Below are 22,421 nucleotides of genomic sequence, written 5' to 3' on the forward strand. Positions count from 1 at the left end.
CTTTTTCTTTGTACATGTGTTAATTTATTTTCACTATCTGAATTCAGTCTCAAGAAACATCTGCTAAGAGTAGCAGCACTGTTTAGCTGCAGGGCAGCCAGGGATCTCAAGTGATTTATTTATACACTGAAAATCTGGAGGGAGTCAGAGACTGTTGGAATTACTGACTCACTGGAATCATTCTAAAAATTTTAAGTTGTGATAATGTAAATCTAATCTGGAAAAAAATTATTTATATATGTGTTTTTATTACACAAAAATTTATATATATATATGTGTTTTATATATTGTTTTAATTACAGGACAAGCATTTGGGGTATTTAAATATGAGCCTATGCAGTGCACACACACAGAGCTCAAATTCCCATTGTGAGATGAAGCACAAGGCCACAAAAATGAGTCACTGTGAGGCAGATGTGGCTGGGGGTTAATTCTGCAGGGTCACTCCTGAGGAACACATTCCTTATGCCACATGAAATATGGACAACTTGGCTACTCCACCCCTGCAAGGAAGGGGGAARCCATTCAATCCATAATCCATTAATCTGTGACAAACCAGGGTGTGAGCTAAATCCTGCCTAAATCCTGCCTGAGCCTCCAGATCGTGCCACCAGCTCTCTGTGCCTGCTTAGATATTTRTCAGCACCTGAGCTTTCTTAACACTCACCTGAAATATCTCTTAGGYCAGGGAGATATTGGCTCTGGCAGGAGCCCCACTGAAATCCGTCAGCACCTGAGCTCTCCATAAATCCCTTGGGAGCTCCGAAAATGAGACCAAGCAAGGACTCTTTTCATAGGAATTTAATTTCCTTGCTGAAGAAGGTGTAGAGCTGCTCATCACAACGTGGCTCTCATACCCTTTTCTTTGTTCTTTATATTGTATTTATATTACACAAAAAAAAAGTGATCACTGGGAATTGACACCAGAACCCTCATTTTCCAGATCCCAGCACAAGGACCTGATGGTTTCTTGCCTGTTTTATGGTTGGGGTTTATATTTGCATAGTCCCATCAGTGCTTTGCCCCTGTAGGAGGCCATRAACCTGAAATTATGCACATCTTGGTGCTTGAGACACCTTCCCAGCATTTGTAAGGCTGAGTTTAGTCCCTCTGAGGATAAATAATGCAGAGATCCATGTTCTGCWAGTGGATGGAAGGTTAAATGCAAACCAGTACCTTTTTCTGTTTATCTGTACTCCTATTTGAAGAGAGATGCCTTTTAATTACCATGCTGGAGATGGCAAATCACTGCAAGCACCCAAGTGAAGGAAAATGCTTCGAATTTCAGAGGTACACCAAATCTGAGTGAACTGGAGGCAACCCCATTTTTTTAGAGCCTTATCCTGAAATGGAGAAATGAGACCCTTTTTCCTCAGAAATTGTACTTAGTGGCTGATCTTCGTGTCTGTARAATTTATAATCAAGCCCGTGAAGTTGGAGTCTGTGCTCTTCCAACAAATTTGCTCGTTTATTTGTTCTAGGATGTTGTTCTAGCAATGACTCAAAAGCAAAACAGTGGTGTAGCTCTGAGCTGGAGGTTGRTTGTATCAGTACAAAATGAAAGGTAAGCATTGCTATCAGTGTCCAAGCTTCAATACAGAACTGATTCTGTGTTCCTGGATAAATCAAGTTTTAGTTCCCYTATGGATAACAGATGGTTGCCTCCTTTACCAAGGTGCACTGTGGTCATGTTATTAATATTGTCAAATTTGCTGAATTATGGTGGTACTTAGCTGTGTAAATACTTAAAAGGAGAGAGGTAGTAAAATCAGAAGTTAAGTTCTGGGTCAGATACATTTTCTGACAAGGAAATRTGTTTAGGGCAGCTTAATGAGTGGCAGTGATTTCTGCACACAACTCTCAGTTTGGATCTTAACTTAGTTTACTCTTGGGAGATCCTCTTAATTGTGATTTTTAGTTTATGTAGCTAAAAATGAATATAAAAATCACTTATTTCATGGTTTGGTGGTAGTGTGCAAAAGTTTTAGTGAAGAATCAGGAATTATTCAAGTAAAATATGTGATTTTCTTCAATGTACTTTATATCCAAACTATGTTGTTGTGAGTTTGGACAAGGATACAGTGCGGTGTGATCAGTGACATTCTAAGKATGCACAGAACTTCCTTTTAACATYGAATTAAAAAATTGCATTGATTATTAAATAATACAGCCAAGGTACTCTTTAATTAGAATTGCAGCCTATGCAATCACAATGTTATTAATCTCTCCTCTTTGGGAGAAAACCATTATGCAATTGTGGATGCTATTATCATGCTAGCTTAAGAACCTGGATAAATCCCTGATAAGGGATTTTCTGCTTTTCTGACCCTGCCTCCCATACCACATACAGACACAGCTTTCATCTCTGTSATAKYCCATGCTGGAAACATCCTTTTGTGSTTTYCTCACCAGTTATATTTTCTGGGAACACAAGAGCTATGGCTTTTCATTAATTTTCATTAATTCTCAGCCTTTTCAGGCATCTGCAGCTGGGATAAGGGAAGGAGATACTTGSTGGTAACATTTTTTTTTTCATGGGGCTACCAGCTGACTGTCCTTGTTTCTGGCCAGTGTTCATGAAAATCATTCTGTTAATTTAGCAGCATGAAGCTGTTAAATTTCTTGTCATATTCTGAGCTGCTTAACAACATGCTATGTTTGATAGTTATTTGAAGTGCAGTGTTGGGGTTTTTATTATATGCTTGTGCACTATTTTTTTTTTTTTTTGTCATGAAATGCACGATGGTGTTTTACATAGAAATTCTTTAAGGTTAATACACTTCCCTCCTAGAAATTACTCAGGTTTTTTAGCTGAAAAATGAATAAAAATTTGAAGCCTGAAATGGTTGATAAGTCAAAGCACTCTGGGTGCATGCAACTAATTATAGGCAACATTGAAAAAAAAGAATTTTGGTTATCTCCCCAGTCCACTAACTTTTTTAAATTAGACACTCAAGTAGATTTTGCATATTCACTTAGTTAGAAAAAGCACATGGCTTTGCAGGTTATATTTAGCAGCAAGATGTTAATTTTTCCTTCAAGAGCATAAAGATATTRCTACTACCTTTTACAAATCTGCAAGTGAGGAAAGAATTAAAGTAATGGAAAAAATGAAGTTTTCCTGAAGGCAGAAAGCTTTCATTAACTTCCATGGGATTCTGGTCATCCTTTGAATAGAAATAAGCCTGGAAAAATATGAACTTGCTTCTGTTTACCTTTTGACTTTTATGATGTAGTTTCGCTGTGTATTGGGTTTGCACACTGCTTTTAAATGATGTAGCTGTTCTTTGGGTATGCAAGTCCTGGATTTTTCAGGCTGTAGCATCCTAAAAAATATTTGGTTTAGGTCMATCTAATTGTATTTGAGCTGTCTGCATGTTAACACTTTACATACTTCCTTTCTGTACCATAACATACAGCAGTACTCATGAATTAGCACAGGAGGATGGGAATACTGGTAAAAAAAGATTCAATGAATGGTCATGCTTACTTTAAGAAAGAAAGGAAGATTATTATCAATTTTTTAAGCTTGTCATAAGGGGGGGCAATAGATTCATCTGGGGGAAAAAGTAACTATTTATGGAAACTTGTAATTATCTAAAAGTTAAATTCTTGACAATTTAGAATAGGAATTCAAAATAAAAGTTTAATTTCAGGCTGTTGTAATATTGTCATCCAGATATGTTTGCTGAAAGCCAAAGAAACATAGAGATTTTTTAAAATATATCTCAACTTGCTCAGAGGTGTGTTCTTTTTTCCAGGTGGCAGATGGGGGCTTTTAAAGCAAGCAACAGTAACTTCCTTGGCCTTTAAAAATGRGCACCTGGTCAGCACAGTGCTCTCTTTTCAGAATTAATTGCTCAGGTTATTTTACTATAAAGAAAGTTGTTGGCTAATACAGTTTTCTTACATGTCCATTGAATTTTCAAACCAGTATCAAAACTTTCTTATTACTGTTCTTTTTTTTTGCAGTACGTGGAGCAGGATAAATGATATGATAGGAACTTTGAAAATTCTGTCCAAAAACTTGATGATTAGAAATTGAAAATTGTTACCTGTGGTAATGAGAAAGGAGATGTTAAGAGAGAATAAAATCAATTCACACTTAATTCAGCCTGTGACTGAAGTGGGTTTTTTAAGAAGAGTTTTATTGTTCAGTTATAGTCACTGCCTTTTCCTCTTTCCAACCTGACTTCCTCAAATAAAATTGTTTTGTCTGTGTCAATATGAATTTTGAGAGTATCTGAACTGTGTTGGAACTGAAAAACAGGCCTCCTGTGTGGACATTGATTTCTTTCAATTGATTGTTGACTGCCTCTTATGTGACTTGTTCCTCTTAGGACAATTTAGTATTTTCTGTTCAGATTATGAGAAGGCATCAAGGCCTGTCTGAACAGCTAGAAAACTTTTGTCAGGGAACTAGATAAAAACAGAGGATGACCTTCATTTGAAATTTATAGTAAACTCAGAATTTCACTGCGAAAAATTAAGTTAAATTGTTTTTATTCATGAGCTTCTAAATTAAATACATCAGATTTAGTGCTTTGAAGTGATTTTTTTTTTTTCTTTAATCCCCCTAACTCTCATAAAGAGACTAAATAATCTCCCATTTATTGCAATGTAAGGCATCATATTTCAAATACATGAGGCAGTTTATCTCTGCAAAGTATGAAAGTGCATTTAAAATAATTTTTTTAAATGCTAGAGTAACCAAAAAGCCTCAATGTTATTTATATTCCCCTGGCTATTTCAGTGAGAAACAGATGGCTTTAAAGTATGTAGCATCCTACCAACTTAAATGGGAAGAACTTTACATCCTTTGACTTTAACTGAGGTCAAAGTGTGTTCTCCTCATGGTTGTCTGTGCTGCTTTATTCAGCAGAAGGATTCTGCTCCAGAAATCCRTCTTTGGTTGTTGCCTTGGAGAATTACAGGGTACAGTAGCTTAGGTACAGAGATGGCTTACATGAACTATAGGCCATTAATTCCTTATTTTGGATAGCAAATGAAATCTTGCATATGCCCACAGTGACATTATCTAAAGACAGGGAATATATTGCTTCAAAGTGTTGCCTTGAAAGGCCAGTTTTTAATAATGACACAGACATGGTTAAGGGGATAAAAAGGGTTTTACCTCGGGATTTGGGATCCCAGGTGCACAACTTGATGGCAGAATGCACCCCCGTGTACAGCACGGGGACAAGTTTTATAGGTTTCAGGAATTAGCATATCTATCTAGGTTTCCCCAATAAGATACAAGTTTTATAGGTTTCAGGAATTAGCTTATCTATCTAGGATTTTTTAATAAGAAACTTAACAAATGTAGTAATGTTTTTTTATTCTAATGAATCCTCCTCCCCAGATGAGGCCAGAGCCCAGTTTACACAAGATGTTCTGGACAGAAGGCTTCACCCAAGGCTGAGCTCGGGTTTAAGATAGCACAGGGCACACTGAGCCCTTCCTGAGGATGTTTGGTCTCTCTGCCCAGCAGAACTCCTAAACTAAGCTGGAATATCAGGAATTATAAGCATGGGGGCTAAGGGGTACAGGGGAATGCATAGAGGGTACAGAAAGCGTAAAAAGGAAAAGCAAAAATCATCAGGCATCAAAAGCAGTGGTGGAAGTCTCTAAAAATACAAAAACAGTATTGTAAATAGTAATGTTTATTTACAAAAGCTATTAAAGAGTAGCAGTTTTTTWAAATAAAATCATAATATTGTGACACAAAACTTGGACTTGGAGATATTTTGTATACATGCTGTTGAAACACAATGGAGACTTCAGTGGCGTGTGGGAATTGGGCTGGAGTTGGTTAAGCTCATGTTTTACTTTTTTTTAGTGTAATAGCCATATGCCTAGAACATTGGAGTGAAAATAAGGATTTCAGCATGCTTGGAAACCATCTGTGAAAGCAGAAAAACATTCTMTAAAGATGCATGTTATCAATATGCTTTTTCTTTGCGTACAATGATCTCATTGTAGACGTGCATCCTGGAAATAATGAGCTTTGCTGTGTGCAAACAGGACAGGTGGGTTCACAGGAGCTGAGGAAAGAGTTGATGAGATTTGAGCCATGGCTGTGATTCAGGGTTCTTGGGAAGATTAGTGTTGGCTTAAGTGATGTGCTTGTGTGGGAGAAGCAGTTCTTAAAATAAGTGATACTAGACAAACAAAATGAGGCTTGGTGTAATAGGGAGTAAGGTACAAAGTRAGTAGCAACAACCTACATGCAATTATCTTGCTTAGGCATAGGTAATAAATAARAATTTGTGTCATATTGCACTATAACAATGCTAAGGAAATCTGAGCTCTTTGTTCAGACTGCTGATTTGATTTTTCAAATGTACTGACATGCTATAAAGTAACCTTATCACTTCAGAGTTCTTGATTTACGTTTTTCTGCTTCTCAGTTGGATAATTTTCTTCTTGACAATGTTCTTGYACAAYTGGTGAAAGAAGGAAAATATTCATRACTGATCTTTTACACATCMGGAAAATTTACTTTGTTTAGCGGGGGCTGGTTGGGGRAAAGAGCTAAAAGAGGGCTAAAAGCTGTCAAGTTTGCCAAAATAATCACTTTCTAGTCTACAGGCCAAGATTTTGAAGGGATCTATGGTTCTGTGTATTGCCAGTCTAGGTGCCAAACTTGAAAAGGCATACTTGTAATGTAGTAAATAATTTCACAATAGGTAGTTTGTAAATAAGCACTATTCAGACCTAAAACCATTGTCATGAGTCATAATGTTTTAATATTTGAAGTACTTTTTCCAGAAATGCAAAATAAATTATTCAGAAATTTCGGTCTTGCCATTAATAAATGAAGACTTGTTGCTTTCTATTTTAATCAAGGTTTTAATTTTAGAATATTTCAAAATGCTGTAATTAAATTAGGAAAACTTTATTTTGGACTAATACTAATAGAGTGACTGGGCTACATTTCTCTCATTGATTTATGGTATTTGTTTCTGAAATCATCACAAAAGAGGTACTATTCTAAAAAAAGGCCTTGTGGTTCTGACTTGATTTTCAGTGTGCAGAGTAGAAGATTTTCCTGAGCTGGTTTGTACTTGCGTAAGCTCCTAGGATTAATAGTGAATGACTACATCTGGTTTTAGTGGATTTTAAATAGTAATCATGAAGTAAAAAATTCTAAGTTTTGAAATGAACTGTCAATGCAAAAGACAGAGCTTTTTAACTTCCTAATCTCTAAAGTCTGTGTRCCAGAGCTAAGTTTGAAATCACCTTGAGATTTAATGTGCATTTGCAGAGACGTTACAGTAATTTATTAATTCTAAAACCTGAAATGATGCATATACATCTTAATACATTGTAATAATTATTTTAATTTTTGTGATTTTTATGCAGTAATTAATTTGTGACATTTCTAGAGTTTATCTCCTTTATGATATATATACMCTCCTATTATGTTATTTACTAATCTTATTTAAAAAGGGAACGTTACGTATTGAATACTGTACCTCAATTTTATTGTAATGATTTTACTGGTTACCAGGTGGGGTGGCAGTTGAAAAATTTGGTGAATGCACTACGAGAGGATCCGAGTGGTGTTATCTTAACTTTGAAAAAGCGACCTCAGAGCATGCTTACCTCAGCACCAGCTTTACTGAAAAATATGAGATGGAAGCCCCTTGCTCTGCAGGTAATGAAGCTTAATCATAAGTCATACACCATCATTTTAACTATAGATTATCTCAATGATGCTTTATTGTGCTTCATCCTCAGCAGCATATGGATTTACTCTTGTATACATTGAAAAATTGTTTCTGAAATTATTTCTCTGCGATTTGTTCTCATAGGCTTAATTGAAATTAAACCTGTTAGAACTTTTCAAAAAGAAGTAATCATCCCAATGTTCTACAATGCAGAAAAATAGTCTCAGATAATTTTTTCTAGCTAAGGAGAGACAAACATGCTTCACAAACTGCTAAATTTTAGTTTAATTTCTTGTGAAGACCTCAGYACAGTATAACCTCAAAAAAGAGGGGAGGAAAATGTTTGTATTCTCAGTTTGATCACTCATGCATTTATAGGAGCATATATAAGGTGATTGTATTAAATAAACCACTTGACCATCAGAATTTCCTCATGTAAATAAAGTTATATATGTGTCAGAGTTGTCCTTGAGATTGAAGTCTTGTAAGGAGGAATAGCATGGGATGTCTGGCTGGGCACTTAATTTTAGTAATCCTGGAATGTGCTGAAAGYCATGGAATGGTTTCATTAAAACTTTCATGTTTAACTCTATGGTAAAATGTCAGTGTGGTGGATTACTTTAGGAAATAAAAGTTCAGACTGATGAAGGCATTTGATGAACAATGGAACCAACAAAATATCCATTTTTTCATTCAGTTCAGATAGAATAATGTTTAGAAATTTATTTTGTTTGCATAAAGAGTGCATTCTTTGGGACATTTTTATTACCACACTTAAAAAGTCTAATAAAAATCAAGTACATTTGAAAGAAAAAATACTTCTGCAAAGTTTGGACAAAGGGAAAATGGGGTATGGAAATGTCACTGCCATTATCTGGGGCCTATTCCATTTGAAATGTTAAGACATACATAAAAAGAACTAATGCCATGAAGACCTTCTTTCATATATGTGTGTGTGTATATGTATGTGTGTGTGTGTGTAAATATATATTTTTATAGTGAAATGCAATAGTAAATATATATTTTAATAGTGAAAGTCTTTGAAACTTAAGTTTTTAAATGATTGAGATATCTTGGCCTTTCAGATAAAAAGAACTGACTACACATGTGACAAAAACTTTCAACCAGAAAYGTCTTATTAGCATCTGAAGATAAAATTGCAAATGTGGATGCATGATATGAGTGTATGAATGTCCATACTTGATGGCTGCACTTTTTTCATAGCTTTAGTGAGAATGTAAATAAAAATGTAAAATACACATCATTGTGTTAAGTGGGGTGAAATGCTTTCAGTCTAAATCCTGAGTCTGGATGAGTYTGGTATTTCTTTGGGTGAATTGGGACATGCTCTTAAATACTCCATTTTGCTTCACTTTATCATTTATCACCAGATTAACTATGCTGCAGACCTCACATCAGAAATTTCTGACAGGTATTTGGGTCTCCCTCAATGATCTAAGCATAGACCTACTGTGTCAATATCTRCATGTAATTCACATTTCTCATTTAAACTCCCTTTTTAGACATGCATTATCAGTTACTGCTTCATTCATCTTGGCCTATTTTAGACCAATCTACATTAGGATATGGTGACTTGGACCCTGCACATGCCTCTTCCTCTACATTTGATGATAAATTTTAATCTGGAAAGCTGGCTCGAATATAGATTCTCTGTATTGGATGACAGAAACAGTTTTAATATTGCTTATTAAAGCAATAGATAGTGGTTTTCTATAGTCTTGAAGATTTGGGGAATGGGGAGAAATGGGAGTAYTGGGGAGAAGGGGGGGATTGGTTCTTGCTGACAGCATGAAAAATRTAATATTTTCAAGGCTAATATGAGTGCAAATATAAATGCTTTAAACATTGAATATATAATTCTGGTATCACGATGATATTATTCTGATTTTATCAAACATGACACCAGGAAAAGGCCAGAACCTCATTCAGTGCTTATGACTGCAGTGGGCATATGTGTGTCTGTTGKAATTTATAATTCTAGTGTGAGAAACAACAGTTTTCTTAAGTAGGCAAAGTGTGGAAAAAGCTCCAGGGTGAAATGCAGACAAACTTCAGAAGATGCATAATGTGGAAATTTCTGTTGTTGGTTCATGCAGATCAGAGTTGAACAGATGTTAAGGTCAGCTGATGTTAAAGTTGAAATGTAGCCTAAGTGTGAAATCAGWACTGTACATTTTATCAATAACAAACAGCAAAAGCAATCAGAGTGCACTGTAATTTTATAGCTGCAAAAATAGGAAGAAAATACATTTATTTAACAAATATTCTGGAAAAAAAAATCGTCAGAAAATCTGTAAGTTTAACAATTTGACATTATGGCTGATCTGAAATTTCTTATATTCCTGATTCACATAAAGGCTATTCATTAATAAAGCTTGGGAGGTGATGTGAGAGGAGAGAGGGATAGCAAACACCAAAAAAATCATAAGAGAAAGCAGTGTTTAACATCACCTTTGCAAGTGGGGGAGATTATGGTAACTTGTTTTTCCATATCAGGATGTCTTGAAATAATTGAGAAAGTTACAGCTGTGCCATCATCCCAGAGATAAGGTAATTGAACTGTATGCATTATTCATCAGACACAAGCTATAAGGAAATTATGACTCAGTAATAATTCTGTTAAAGTGCAAAATACTCAGAAAGATTATTATAGAGTGAGATACGGGGATGAAAATCTGATAAAATGGGAAATAGGATCAGCAGAAAGACTGTGGTCTTTTTRTTTCTGCAAATAGAGTGAACACAGGAAAAATGTGGTGTCRCTGCTGGCCAAACAGYGACAAAAAAGAATAGATACAAAACACACAAAAAGTGKGTGAAAAAAACAGAAAGAAAGAAGWWGTTTATTGTGGGWTAAGCCTCTTTTATCCACTTTAGCAACCAGAGYATACATTTGTGTCAAACATACATTGGTYAAGAGAYAGCTGTTTAATTAGTAATCAGAAYRTAATTGGTGAGTTTGCAAAAGCTACAGTATTAGTAATGTTTATAATTTCCAGCCACCTGCRTTATCAATTYTACATTCCAATATGCTTTTCTCAAGGTTGTGTTATTCCTCCTCCATGTAGGCTGTTAACATCCCTTTCTTTTCCCAGGCCTCAGTCATACACAATAATTGGMTGAGTTTCAGAATCAGGGCTTGTGGGGCCACTTTTCCCCACAATGTGGTCCCACAACCAAATCACATTGTGATGACTGAGGTGGGAAGGTGGAAACTTGCCCTGTTGTAAGGAGAATGACACAAAATCAGACTTGAGTTTTTTGTATGCATCCCACCAATCAATATGTTTAACAGCCATGGGTGTAGAAGGTAAATATTTCAGCGTATTAAATTAGAATACTCGTTAACATTGAAATTTTAATTGTGGTATTTAAATTGAGAACCTTGGAAACTGAGTTTTAGATTAAAGTGGGTAACGTGCAGGCCRTTATTGGTAAATTACATTCTGCTTGTTCAATCAGTAATTTTGTGGAAGAACAAAYGTGAAGGTTGCCATTTGCAGCTCCATGACAAACGAGACTTARTGGTGAGATATTAAATATTTCTGAGAGCTGGGAAAGTGCTCAATGCACCTTCCAGCTCAGGCAATGGGCAGGTACTGCCAGTGAATTGTGTGTGAGTGACAKGGCAGCCTGGGACTTAAATTATCCACTCTGAAATGTTTAAGAGCTTTCTGCCCACTGTTACTGATCTACATTAACCATATGCCAGCCAAACATTCATGATCTCCAAGTGTGGAAAATGCTTTTAGATCATGCAGATATTAACTGGTTTTTAATTGGCATAAATGCTTCTTAGAATGTTCAGCTGTTTTGCTTTGAACAGTTCTGCCTTCACATTGCAGTCTTACCATGAATTAGGAGTTAAATGCAGGYTACATAATTACTGATTAATTCTAAAATCTTTGTAAGGGTTTTTTTTTTTTTTGCTTTTAGCAGAAACATGGTATGTTTATTCTTTACATAAATATTCTTATCCTTAGAATGGATATGAAAGGTTAGGGGAGAGGAAAGAAAAGGAAAGAGAAAGGAAAGAAAGAAAGAAAGGAAGAAAGAAAGAAAGAAATAGGAAGGAAGGAAGAAATAAAGAAAGAGAAAAAGAAAAAAGAAAGAAAGGATAAGAAAGAAAGGAAAAGAAAGAAAGGAAAAGAAAGAAAGAGAAAGAAAGAAAAGAAAGAAAGAAAGAAAAAAACTGTGTGTCTGGTGTAGCAGTCCTGAAACTGAAATTGAATGGCTTGATGTACAGTAAAATAATATAATTAGCCTATGGCTATACTATGCACCGTTACATAATGAGTTTGTATTTACAAGCACATTAATTCCAGCTCTAAGGTCAATCAGTACAGAAATAAAAAACTCCTTTTTTTTTTCCTTTTGTGTCCTGATTAAAGGAAGTGCTGTTTGGTTGGTTGGGGTTTTTTTTTTTCTGTTTTCAGTCAGTTGATTGTCTGTTTTAATATTCATCAGTATCCAACCTCTTTCTGATAATCGAGGTTCTCCCATGATGTATTTTACAATTATGTCCAAATTTGTGAAGTCAAGGGATTTTTCAGCCTGTGTTTTTCGTTATTGCTTTTATAACAGTTGAATTAGGCAGCTGTGGCCTTGGGGAATTTAGTGGTTGCTTTTTGCAACTCAGAGTATTCATTAATATGGTATTGTACCATAAATATTAAGATGTTATGCCTGCAAGACAAACYTTACTAAATTTGCCTTTCAGTTTCTTTTTTTGATAGTCTGATCCATTGTGTGAGAACCTGTGATATTGCAGTTTGCACTATTTGTATTTCTGACTGCTACTGCATATGATGAACAAACCAATTTAACAATTTTTTTTCTTTTAATTTTTCTTAYTTGACATAGAGGTCACGTTATGGTTGAACTCTCTGAAAAATTTTTATTTCATTCAAAACCCAACTTTAATAAATGTCCTCTACTCTAGATTGTCTGTTTTATTTCACCTTTCCACTCTGGGTTATTCTGGGGAARTTTCAAAGGGAGGCCCCTTGAAGTGCTGTTTCAATAAGGGTGGAAAGTTCAATAGAGAAGATTCTCAGAGCATATGAAATTTCGTGTAAGTCACTATCATCTAGCAAGAACCTAGCTGCAAAGTCCTCCTTTGCCTTCAGGAAAACGCTTTGTTAATTTGTCAAAAAGAGAAATTACTTCATTACAGTGTGGAAGACTCTTCATCCAGGTTTTTTTTTAACACAGAAAAGGAGTGCTAGAGCAACACATGCCATGTTTTGGTTAATTTGGAATTCACCCATGGGTGTCACTGAGAAGACTCTTCCTCATGGCAGTGAGATGGGGGCACATCTGGTGTGTGGACTTGGAAAAAAAAAACCTTCTGATCTCTCCTTCTCCAAACCTTTTGAAATGGCACCTTTTKTGTATCTTCATAGTTTGCTGTACTGCTTTGTATTTGATTAAATTGTACCGTTATGAAATCACCAGCACCTCAGTATCTGTAGTTTTTTTAACAGTTTGTTTTGTATTAGATGTGCAGTGTGTTTCCATTATTACATATGAAGCTTTTCACCCTCCTAAGAAGCAATGGCAACAAAAACAACAGTCCTTTGTTTGAAAGAAAATGCTACTTTTATTATTTTTATTCAGTATGTATTTCCTTACTTGATKATATTGCCTCCTTCACTCATCTAGACACAATGCTATATACTGTTTTCATAATTTATGACTAGAACTAATGATCCTACACTTTTTAATTATTAAATTYGAATAAAATTCTAACTTGTTTGCTTTTAAATTACTTAATTGTCTTTTAACTGCATGGGAACTGGGCATTCTTGTTGAAATGAATTCTGGCTGAATTAGTTACAGTATCTCACTACTTCATGTCATGGTTGTTCTTATAAAAGGTTTATTTTACTGGAAATATTCTGTTCCGTGAATTGTTGTAACCTTGATCCAATATAAAAAATATATTGACAGTAAAATGTGCTTACTGATGCAAATACTGTATAAAGATAATGCAATTTAAAAATTTGTATTAATTTTGTTTGTATTTTTAAAAATTGTATGTTGTTTTCTGGAGCRATGTTTCTCAGACTTACATTTTAGCTTCCAAGGGAGTTAATGAAAGGTTCAAAGAGTTTTAAAAAAAACATTAAAAAGAATTCTAGATAGTATATATTAAATATTGATTAAATGCATTGTTTAGATAGAAAAATCAAAAATAACATGCTGACTCACTGGGGTCAGGACTGGGGGTGGGAAAAGCAGCAATWGGTCCCGTTAGCAAGAGAGAGGTGGGGACCCCAGGGCAGAACTAAAACAGGGGTGGAACAGCTTCTGAAAGAGAGGAGATTTGGGTGCTCTCAGTCAGTTCTACAAGAATTTCCTTTTTCCCTGTGTTTGAGAAACAGAGCTTCTATGAGTAAAAAAATCATGCTGTGATTTGCTGTTCTCCAGCCAAGTGATGGTTTAAAGAAGGCTCTGTAAAGACTRATGATCCTTGTGGTGCCTTCAAAATGTTTGAGAAATTGTACTCCTAAATATATTAAATTGTCRTTGAGGGTTAAGATTGATTCAGAGTAGTTTCTGGGACATTTTTTAGGTTTTTCCAATTTTAACATGTAACTTCTAAACTTTTTCTGTCAGGCTTTTGCCACGGGCCAAGTATTTAAACTCTTTAGACCTGAAAACATTTTAGTTTTATTACTGTTTCAGCAATCCCACCTGCCCTGGCCAGCCTGCCAARAGGAACTGCAGCAGGAGAATCTCTGCTCCTTGGAAGAGAATTAATTCAGTGATATCACTGATCTCCAAGGCATCCAACTGAGAAATATTTAATTGTAATTGCTTGTAGTTTTATTTTCAGTGTGCCTGCATGTGGCCCACTGCCATTGAGTTAGAGAGATACATGAGCTGGTGACTTGCAGGTGACCAGAGTGACTTGAACAATTGACATCTCTCAATTTCAATGCAAARTGCCATGTACATGTACCGTGCCCTTCTTTTCAACCAGGGGTGTCTGAAGACTTATAATTCTGTATATAAAAATGAAAGCTGAACTCCTACAGCACAAGGTGGTAGTTACAACAGTGCTCTCTCTTAAGCTATTATGAGGAGAGACTATTTGAATGTTTTTTACATGTAAAAATTCTTATTGAGCTACTGATTTACTGGTATAGTCATGATACTTTTCTTTTTTTTTCTTTTTTTTTTTTCAAGGGTGACCTATNAAGGGTGACCTATATTTACATTTGAGTTTCCTTTCTTTTTCCTAGTTAGGTTTCCCCTTTTTTTTTTCTAGTTAGACAACTTTTCTGTTTTTGTCAAAATAACCAGAAGGTTGAGTTTGGCAATGCAGAAGAAATRTAGAAAATATATGAGACGTCCTAGTATGTTTTGAGACAATCCTACAGGATTGTACCTCCACTTGGATTGATATGTGTTATGGTTTCTATCCCCTTGGGAGCTCTGGGTGCTCTGGGAAGGTGACTTGGCTTTGCTGTCACCAGTTCCTGTATCTTCACCTCTGAAAGCATCTGAGAGAGTTGCCTTTAGTAAATTGGATAGCTTGTGCTTTTCTGTGTTTAACTGAATAATGTTTCTTCCTGTGGCASTCATTGTTTTAACCACCTTCCTATGCTAAATAATAAACCAATATATGTATCTGTCAAAGATGTACAAACCCAAACTGATTTCCAGGATCAACCAGCAGATTGCCYGGAGGACAAACTGACCTGTAACTCAGGGCTGTGTGTTATACCAAACAGATTCCTCAGACTTTAGCAGTTTGGTTTTTTTTCTTCTTCCCCAGAAATTAGAGCAATATGATTAGCATTTAAATAGCTGCAGCCAGGTATTCTAAGGTGTTGCACAAGAGAAATTCTTTAACTGTGTCCTCCAGCATGGTCAGGACCACCAGAGGAGCATTAAACCCTTTTAAGTCCAGATCACTCTTATGCTTGAACATTATTTTTCCTACATAGCTTAAACCATTGACTGCTCCWATTRATTGCCACCATTCCAATCTCTAAGSCCCCCTTTCCCCTTGCTTGCCTTTTCATTCAGGTAAAGTAGATGGTTTTCTTCTTCCTCTAAACAGAGAAGAGCAAACCCAACTGCAGTTTGTCCTTCTCTCAGTGCTTCTGCTGGTGTGAGCCATGAGCAAACAGCTTGGGCTTAAAAAATATAAACAGGATCTAGGTCACCAAATCCTTTTGGCTTACCATGAAAATTAATTCAACAGGCTGCTCAGCAAGCCACAAAGTGTTGTTATCATAGAAGTGCAAGGTATCAGAAAGGTAACAGTGTTGTATTAGTGACTTGTTCAAAAACATCTATGACTACAGTGTCACAGATGGAAATTTATATTTTTGTTTTTCTGAAAAAGGGAGAGTTGTTTAGGGGGGCTTTAATTGTTTTGATTTTCTTTGATTTTTTTACCATTTTACCACCAACTTTATTCTTATTTTTGCAGACTTGTCTTGTTTTTAATGGTTGTAAAGTCTTTTACCTGTCTGGTTTTGTGTGTGTGTCTTTCTCTCTCTCTTCTTATAAACACTGGTGGTCTTTCTTTGGCCTGGCTGTAGAATACTCACATTAACTCTAGTGAGGAAGGAAATAATTAAGCACTATCACTTTTTATAAAAGACAGATTGTGAACATTCAAAACCAGGAAACTTGTGTCAATTTATAGCTGTTGCTCTAAAGGCGAACTTGCAAAATTTTAACATGCAAATTTGAAGCATGCATTTTATTATGTTTGAGATAAACAACACCTAACACAGTTCTGTTCCTAAAACAGGCTAAAGGATGAGGTTTCCTAAGTGACACTTGTTGTTCCTACATACAGATTGTAAAAAAGTAACGCAGTGGTGGGGACTTGTCTTGGAATGCCTTATCACTGACAAAAGTCCAACATTTTGACCATTCCTGGTTTAAACTTACGGGGTTTTCAGCAACAGTGTCAAGATAATGAGAACTGATTATTCTGCACAAGAATGCCCTCTTGGTGTGTCATAAAGTGTTGTTAATAATGCTGGGAGGAGGATCTTTCTGTGCACCCATTCAGTCCATATTTAGAGCTTCTCTGCCATTGGTACAATGTGAAATGTTTGTGTCTTCCACTAATTACTAAGGTCAGAAATTATAGGTGTAGTGAACTATCTTCAATCCCAGCACTTCTTTCTTCAAGGAGTAAACTTCCAAAAATATGGAAGAKAAAAAAYTCTYTSTAAGCAAAACTCAGTATTTTTTAGTATTAGATTAATTCTAGGGTGTATGAAGATACTCTTGTACTTGCTGTTTTGCTCTTTTTTCTTCTGCTTGAGTTTGGCCATCACAGAAAACAAGCCACACACAGCTTTTGTTTTTAGACASATGTTCTTAAGGAAACTGAAACAATCAAACTTTTCTTCTCATTTAATTTTTCTGCATCTTTCTAGAGGCTTAGAAAATCTTGCTATAATTTTCATCCCTGCAGTGATTTAATAAAGATTTTTAAATTAAGGAAGAAAAAGGCACCTAATTCATGAGACAGATAGAGATGTAGTTAAGAAGAAGGATCTTAYCTGGACTGGAATGATAGCCAGCATGCATGATTATTTTGCTAGCAGGATACATTTTATTAACCTATGAATAAATGTTATTTTGTGAGGAGTGTGCCCAGGGGAATGAACAATAATAATAATCTCCAGTTGATTCTCTCATGGCACGTGTGCTCTGAGGATGCAGTACCTGATTTAACAGCATCTGCAGGCATAAACTGAAGCTTTTGCAGTTAATTCTTAAGCTGTAGACCAGATGSGAGGACTTGACATTCAATTTAATGCCTACTTATGCACCTTTTGCTGTAAACACTAGAATTTTTCTTGACAATGTTCATTTACTTAAGGAATTAACTGGATACTGTATGTTATTTATATATGTTAAGATTTTACCAGTAGCTCTAATGATCACTAATTTTATGGGCATTGGCAATAAAGTTGCTCTGCTAAAGGGAAAAAGATGCAATCAGAAGAGTCAATTTTATAACCACATGTCTGTTCATAGATCTGTCTTTCATAGCATGAGTGGTTTTTTAGTCAGTTTAAAAGCACAAAAAAAACCAGTAGAACTGCTWACTATTTCTTTAGCTTTCTGAATTACAGTCTGGTTTTGGCTTTTACAAATAAAAATGTATAATACMTAAGGATAATCTTGATTATTTCTCTCTCTTTTTTGAACCAGCCTCTTATTCCCAGAAGCCCTACAAGCAGTGTTGCCACTCCATCCAGCACTATCAGCACACCAACAAAAAGAGACAGCTCTGCCCTCCAGGATCTCTACATACCCCCTCCTCCAACAGAACCTTATGTTCCAAGGTAAAAAAAAAAAGATCATTTCACAATACAATTTGATATAAAAAACCCATTTGTGAAGTAACTGAACCATTTTGTTCATACCTGTTTGTCGCTGCTGGCCAAACAGCGATAAAAAAGAATAGATACAAAACACACAAAAAGTGGGTGAAAAAAACAGAAAAAAAGAAGAACTTTATTATGAGACAAGCCTCTTTTATCCACTTTAGCAACCAGAGTATACATTTGTGTCAAACATACATTGGTCAAGAGATAGCTGTTTAATTAGTAATCAGAACATAATTGGTGAGTTTGCAAAAGCTACAGTATTAGTAATGTTTATAATTTCCAGCCACCTGCGTTATCAATTCTCTATTCCAATATCCTTTTCTCAACAGTAGCCAAGGTTGTGTTATTCCTCCTCCATGCAGGCTGTTAACATCCCTTTCTTTTCCCAGGCCTCAGTCATACACAATAATTGTCTGAGTTTCAGATTCAGGGCTTGTGGGCCCTTTTCCCCCACACCTATTTATTTATTTGCCCTGCAGATAATACTGTATTAACACTGTATTTTGCTGGTAAACTGATTATTAAAAGTAGATGTGTTGAATCAGATCCAAAACGTCCTCAATCAGAATCTTGTCTGCAGAATACATAGCAGCCTTTAGAGAAGAAGGTTCAATACCCAGTTTTCTAAAATCTGGAGTCATCAATTGACTGCAACAGTTTCATCCTCATTCAGAAGGGCAAAAGTTACCTGAAACACTGAATTTGTAACCAGGAAAAGAGCTGATATCTCTTCTTTTGCCCGATAGTCATGGTGCAGCAAGGGAGGCTGATTAATTAAATGCAAGAAATTTTCAACTTCCGTAACAGCACTGCCATAGTGTTTTAGTCCTGCCATAGTTTAGTCCTGCCATAGTGTTTTCTTTTTTAGATAGATTCAACTAGATAGTATTTGAGCACGTCAGGCTTGTGTTTTAGTGTGGCCATTCCTCTAGACTGCAGTGACCATGCTGAACCCTGTTAATAAACCCTCTTAATAAACCCTGTTAATAAACTCTGACCTGCCACCTGGAACAGGAATTTTCATCTCTCTCAGCTCTCCAGATTTGCTGAGCCAGAAAAGCAGCAAGCCCTCCTTGCAGATTCATTAGCCTACCTTTACACAACCACAAATGATTCACTGTAACTCCATAATTTACGCAGATGTTGGTTTCCTACAATTCTGAGAGAATTATGGCCTACAAATAATACAAAAGTGGCTACACAGAGGTCTGGAAATGTATATTAGAGAAATCAGAATTCCCAAAGCTTTCATACTCTTAAAGACAGGCTATCATATGTCCAATTAGTGTATTTTTAAATTACTTCTTGCTTTTCTTTTAGTTGCCTTTCTTGGAAAGGTTATAAGGGCAGCATGTCCTTTCTTGTACCTGAGTTTCTTGCAGCTGAGTTTTCTTTACACTGACTTGCTAGCAAGTTAATAAGATGTATGACCTAATACTGACAGGACTTTTGGTTTCTGTTTGTCAGAGAAAAAATTATTTCAAATGTGACATGTATAACCCTGTTGAACTTACACACACTCAAGTTCATTATCACTAATTCTTTTCCTTTTAATTAAATAAAAGCATTTTCAGTCATGACACTTAAATTGTGCACAGGAATTAAATAAATCTTTTATCTCCCTGGTAACAGTACTTTGTTATGCTCACATAAATTTTTTAAGAGCATGGTTTTCAGAAAAGTGATAGAAAACAACCAAATATTCAATTCTAATCCATTAACATAAAAAAAGCTGGGGAGAAGAAGAATCCAACCAAAAGATAGTCTGATGTGTGTTTCTCTTTGAATGCAGTAGTCACACGATGAAAACCTGGTGCTCCTGAAAATGTACTGTCTTAAAAGAACTAATACCTTTGTACTGCTTCTGATTATGTTTACCATCACAAAAATACTTTTATTTAATAAGAAGTTCATCCTCATTTTTTAAATGTTTTTTAAGTGTTTTTGGTGAACATTCACTACTCTTCAGTTTTTGAGTTCTGCTCTAGAAACTGGTATCTTCCAAATGGATTTTGATTATTTGTTAATAACATCTCTTGAATCATCATGATAATGCAATAGTTCTGATTAAATCTTATAATACATGTTAGAACAAGCAGTAATCTTGTAGAGAAAATAAGCTTTGTACATTTACATTTTTTCATCAGCTTAATGCTAATGGATTATACTTGATTTCACCTGTCACATAAAGTGCAGTGTTTCTAAATAATTTGTTTGGGTATTTCATCAGGTTTTTTGTCCATGATTAACTATATTAATCATGTTGGTATTTTGGGTATTACCAAACTGCTCAGCATCTGTTTCTCAGTTTGTTGTTGGCATTCCAAAGGGWAAAAAACAAACAAACAAGCCCTTCTTTTGTTACTGGAATAGAGCAAAGGACTTGATATTTTCTTGTAAATTGTAAACCCAAAGCCTTGATGATGATGCCCACAGACAGTAACAGCTGCTGACGTATCCTCACATGGATGGCATGACAAAAAGCGATCAACACTTTCCATGTGCTGCTTACTTAGGAGTGCTGGTTGTGTGTTTGTGCTACTCTTATTTGTCAAATACCTTTTGGGGTGAGAATTGGAGAGGGCTGTGTCAGATGATGTTGTCCTGGTGGCTCTGTAGTTAACTCCATGCTTGCAGTGAAGATCCCTCTAGGTCAGGCTGTTCTGCCTTCCTTGTGCCAACCCCTGATGGTGGCTGCAGCATTGCTCAGCATCTGGCTGCTTTCTTTCAGTCTCCATCCTGTCACCTGCTGGGATCCCCAAATCTGACACCACAGAAAGCTTTTCTTTGACTGGAGGAGCTCCCACAGCCCTGTTGGTGCTGCTCCAGCCCCTCTCACTAAACCAACACCGTCCCTGCTCTGGGGGAGCAGTTTGCCAATGTGTAGTGTGGTCAGTGGGGTTTGTGATGAAGCAGGATGGCCTTTTCTCATCCCTCATGGCTGCCTGGCTCCCATAAAGGCTTTGCTTTGTGCTCAGATGGAGTCTCAGGGTGCCAAGGTGTCACGATCCGCTTAACCCAAGCGGGAGTCGTGAGGGGTTCATTATCAGAATCTCAGAGTGCAAAAGAAACAAGGGGCAAGTATATATATTTTAAATAATCAAGAATAATTTATTTGGATTTTTTGTGATAGAAGAGGGTGAGAGAGAGAGAAAGTGAGAGAGAGAGAGAGAGAAAGAGTGGGTTTATAGCTACCAAACGGCTCCGACGAATCCGCGCAGTCCGAATTTCATAGGTTCGCCAGTGTCCATTGCGGGGGATCCCATCTGGGTCTTTTCGGAGAGACTCTTTATAGTCTTTTTAAAGCAGGTGGCAGCAGGCCAGGGGGTTGCAAAGTATGGAAAAACTGGCCAAGAGGTGGGGAAAGAATGTCCATTGTTCCATGAGGTGTGCAGCATGGGCTGTGGGCTGTACCGTTCTCTCCGCCTTCACGYCAGGAACGGTGCGACCATCCGTAGCTTACACGTTGTACTCAGCAGCCTGGGAGCTGGAAACTTGGCAGTCATCCCACCTTGATCTGGCTTGGACTCCTTTGAGCAAAAGTCCCCCTTTCTTCCCCTTGGGGTTTTTGGGGTGTTCAGTCTCAGTCCATCTCGATGATCGTGAGACAGTCAAGGGTCTTCTGTACGGTCTCTTACACAAGGGAAGTAGGGGTCAGCCTGGAACTCACATGGGAGTCCAGAGGATCTGAAGGACTCCAAAAAGTGCTCATGGCCCAGTTTCTCTCTTGATTACCTCTCCTACATTTTGCTGCCCAGAAATAACTGTCTGATCAGGTCTTCTGCAGCCATCTCCAGGCACAGTTCCACCAGCATGTTTACTAGATSAGCCCTGGTACATCTAGTTCAAAAAAGGACTCCTAAGACAGCACAGCTTGCTCTCGTGTTTGATATCTTTGAGTAGTTTCCATTTTTAAAGCAGGGGACAGGCATGCAGAAAAGCAAAAAGATTTTGGGGATCTGACATAAACTGCAAAGTGAGCACTGTCCTGGGATAGCCACTGACAAACTGGTGCTAGACACTACATTTGAAACTGCATGAATGCACCTGTACAACTTCTAGACCTGAAATGATGGYGTAAAACTGTGTCAGATGTCTGTATGTCTTCTGTACCTGATTCTTCTTGATCTGGGTTTAATGTGTCAGGAACCAGATTGAGTTTGTTTATGCTTGCCATGTAGCCATGTCTTAAAACAATCCAATGTATTTAAAAATGCAGGTATGAAAAAGTAAGGCCAACTTATTCCTTTGCCCTAAATCACAAACTGCTAGATAGATTAAAAAAAAAATGAAAACAAAATCATCAATTTTATTTCTATAATTCTTTTCAAGAGAAACCAGTRAGATG

At 36.5% G+C, this 22,421-nt stretch overlaps 1 protein-coding gene across 1 annotated transcript in view; it reads left to right on the forward strand.

Annotated features, from left to right (window-relative positions):
- LOC130584181 (connector enhancer of kinase suppressor of ras 2) overlaps positions 1–22,421 on the forward strand; it is a gene marked incomplete at its 3' end in the record, with an annotated part of 168,858 nt that overhangs the window by 106,143 nt on the left and 40,294 nt on the right. Inside the window, exons 10-11 of the mRNA XM_057384002.1 lie at positions 7,514–7,660; positions 17,895–18,028. Of these exons, the coding sequence (XP_057239985.1) occupies positions 7,514–7,660; positions 17,895–18,028 (281 nt within the window). The remainder of the gene's footprint in view (positions 1–7,513; positions 7,661–17,894; positions 18,029–22,421) is intronic.

This window comes from Malurus melanocephalus, unplaced genomic scaffold (assembly GCF_030028575.1).
Source record: "Malurus melanocephalus ecotype Western Australia unplaced genomic scaffold, MMel_1.1 scaffold_673, whole genome shotgun sequence".
NCBI classification, from domain to species: domain Eukaryota; kingdom Metazoa; phylum Chordata; class Aves; order Passeriformes; family Maluridae; genus Malurus; species Malurus melanocephalus.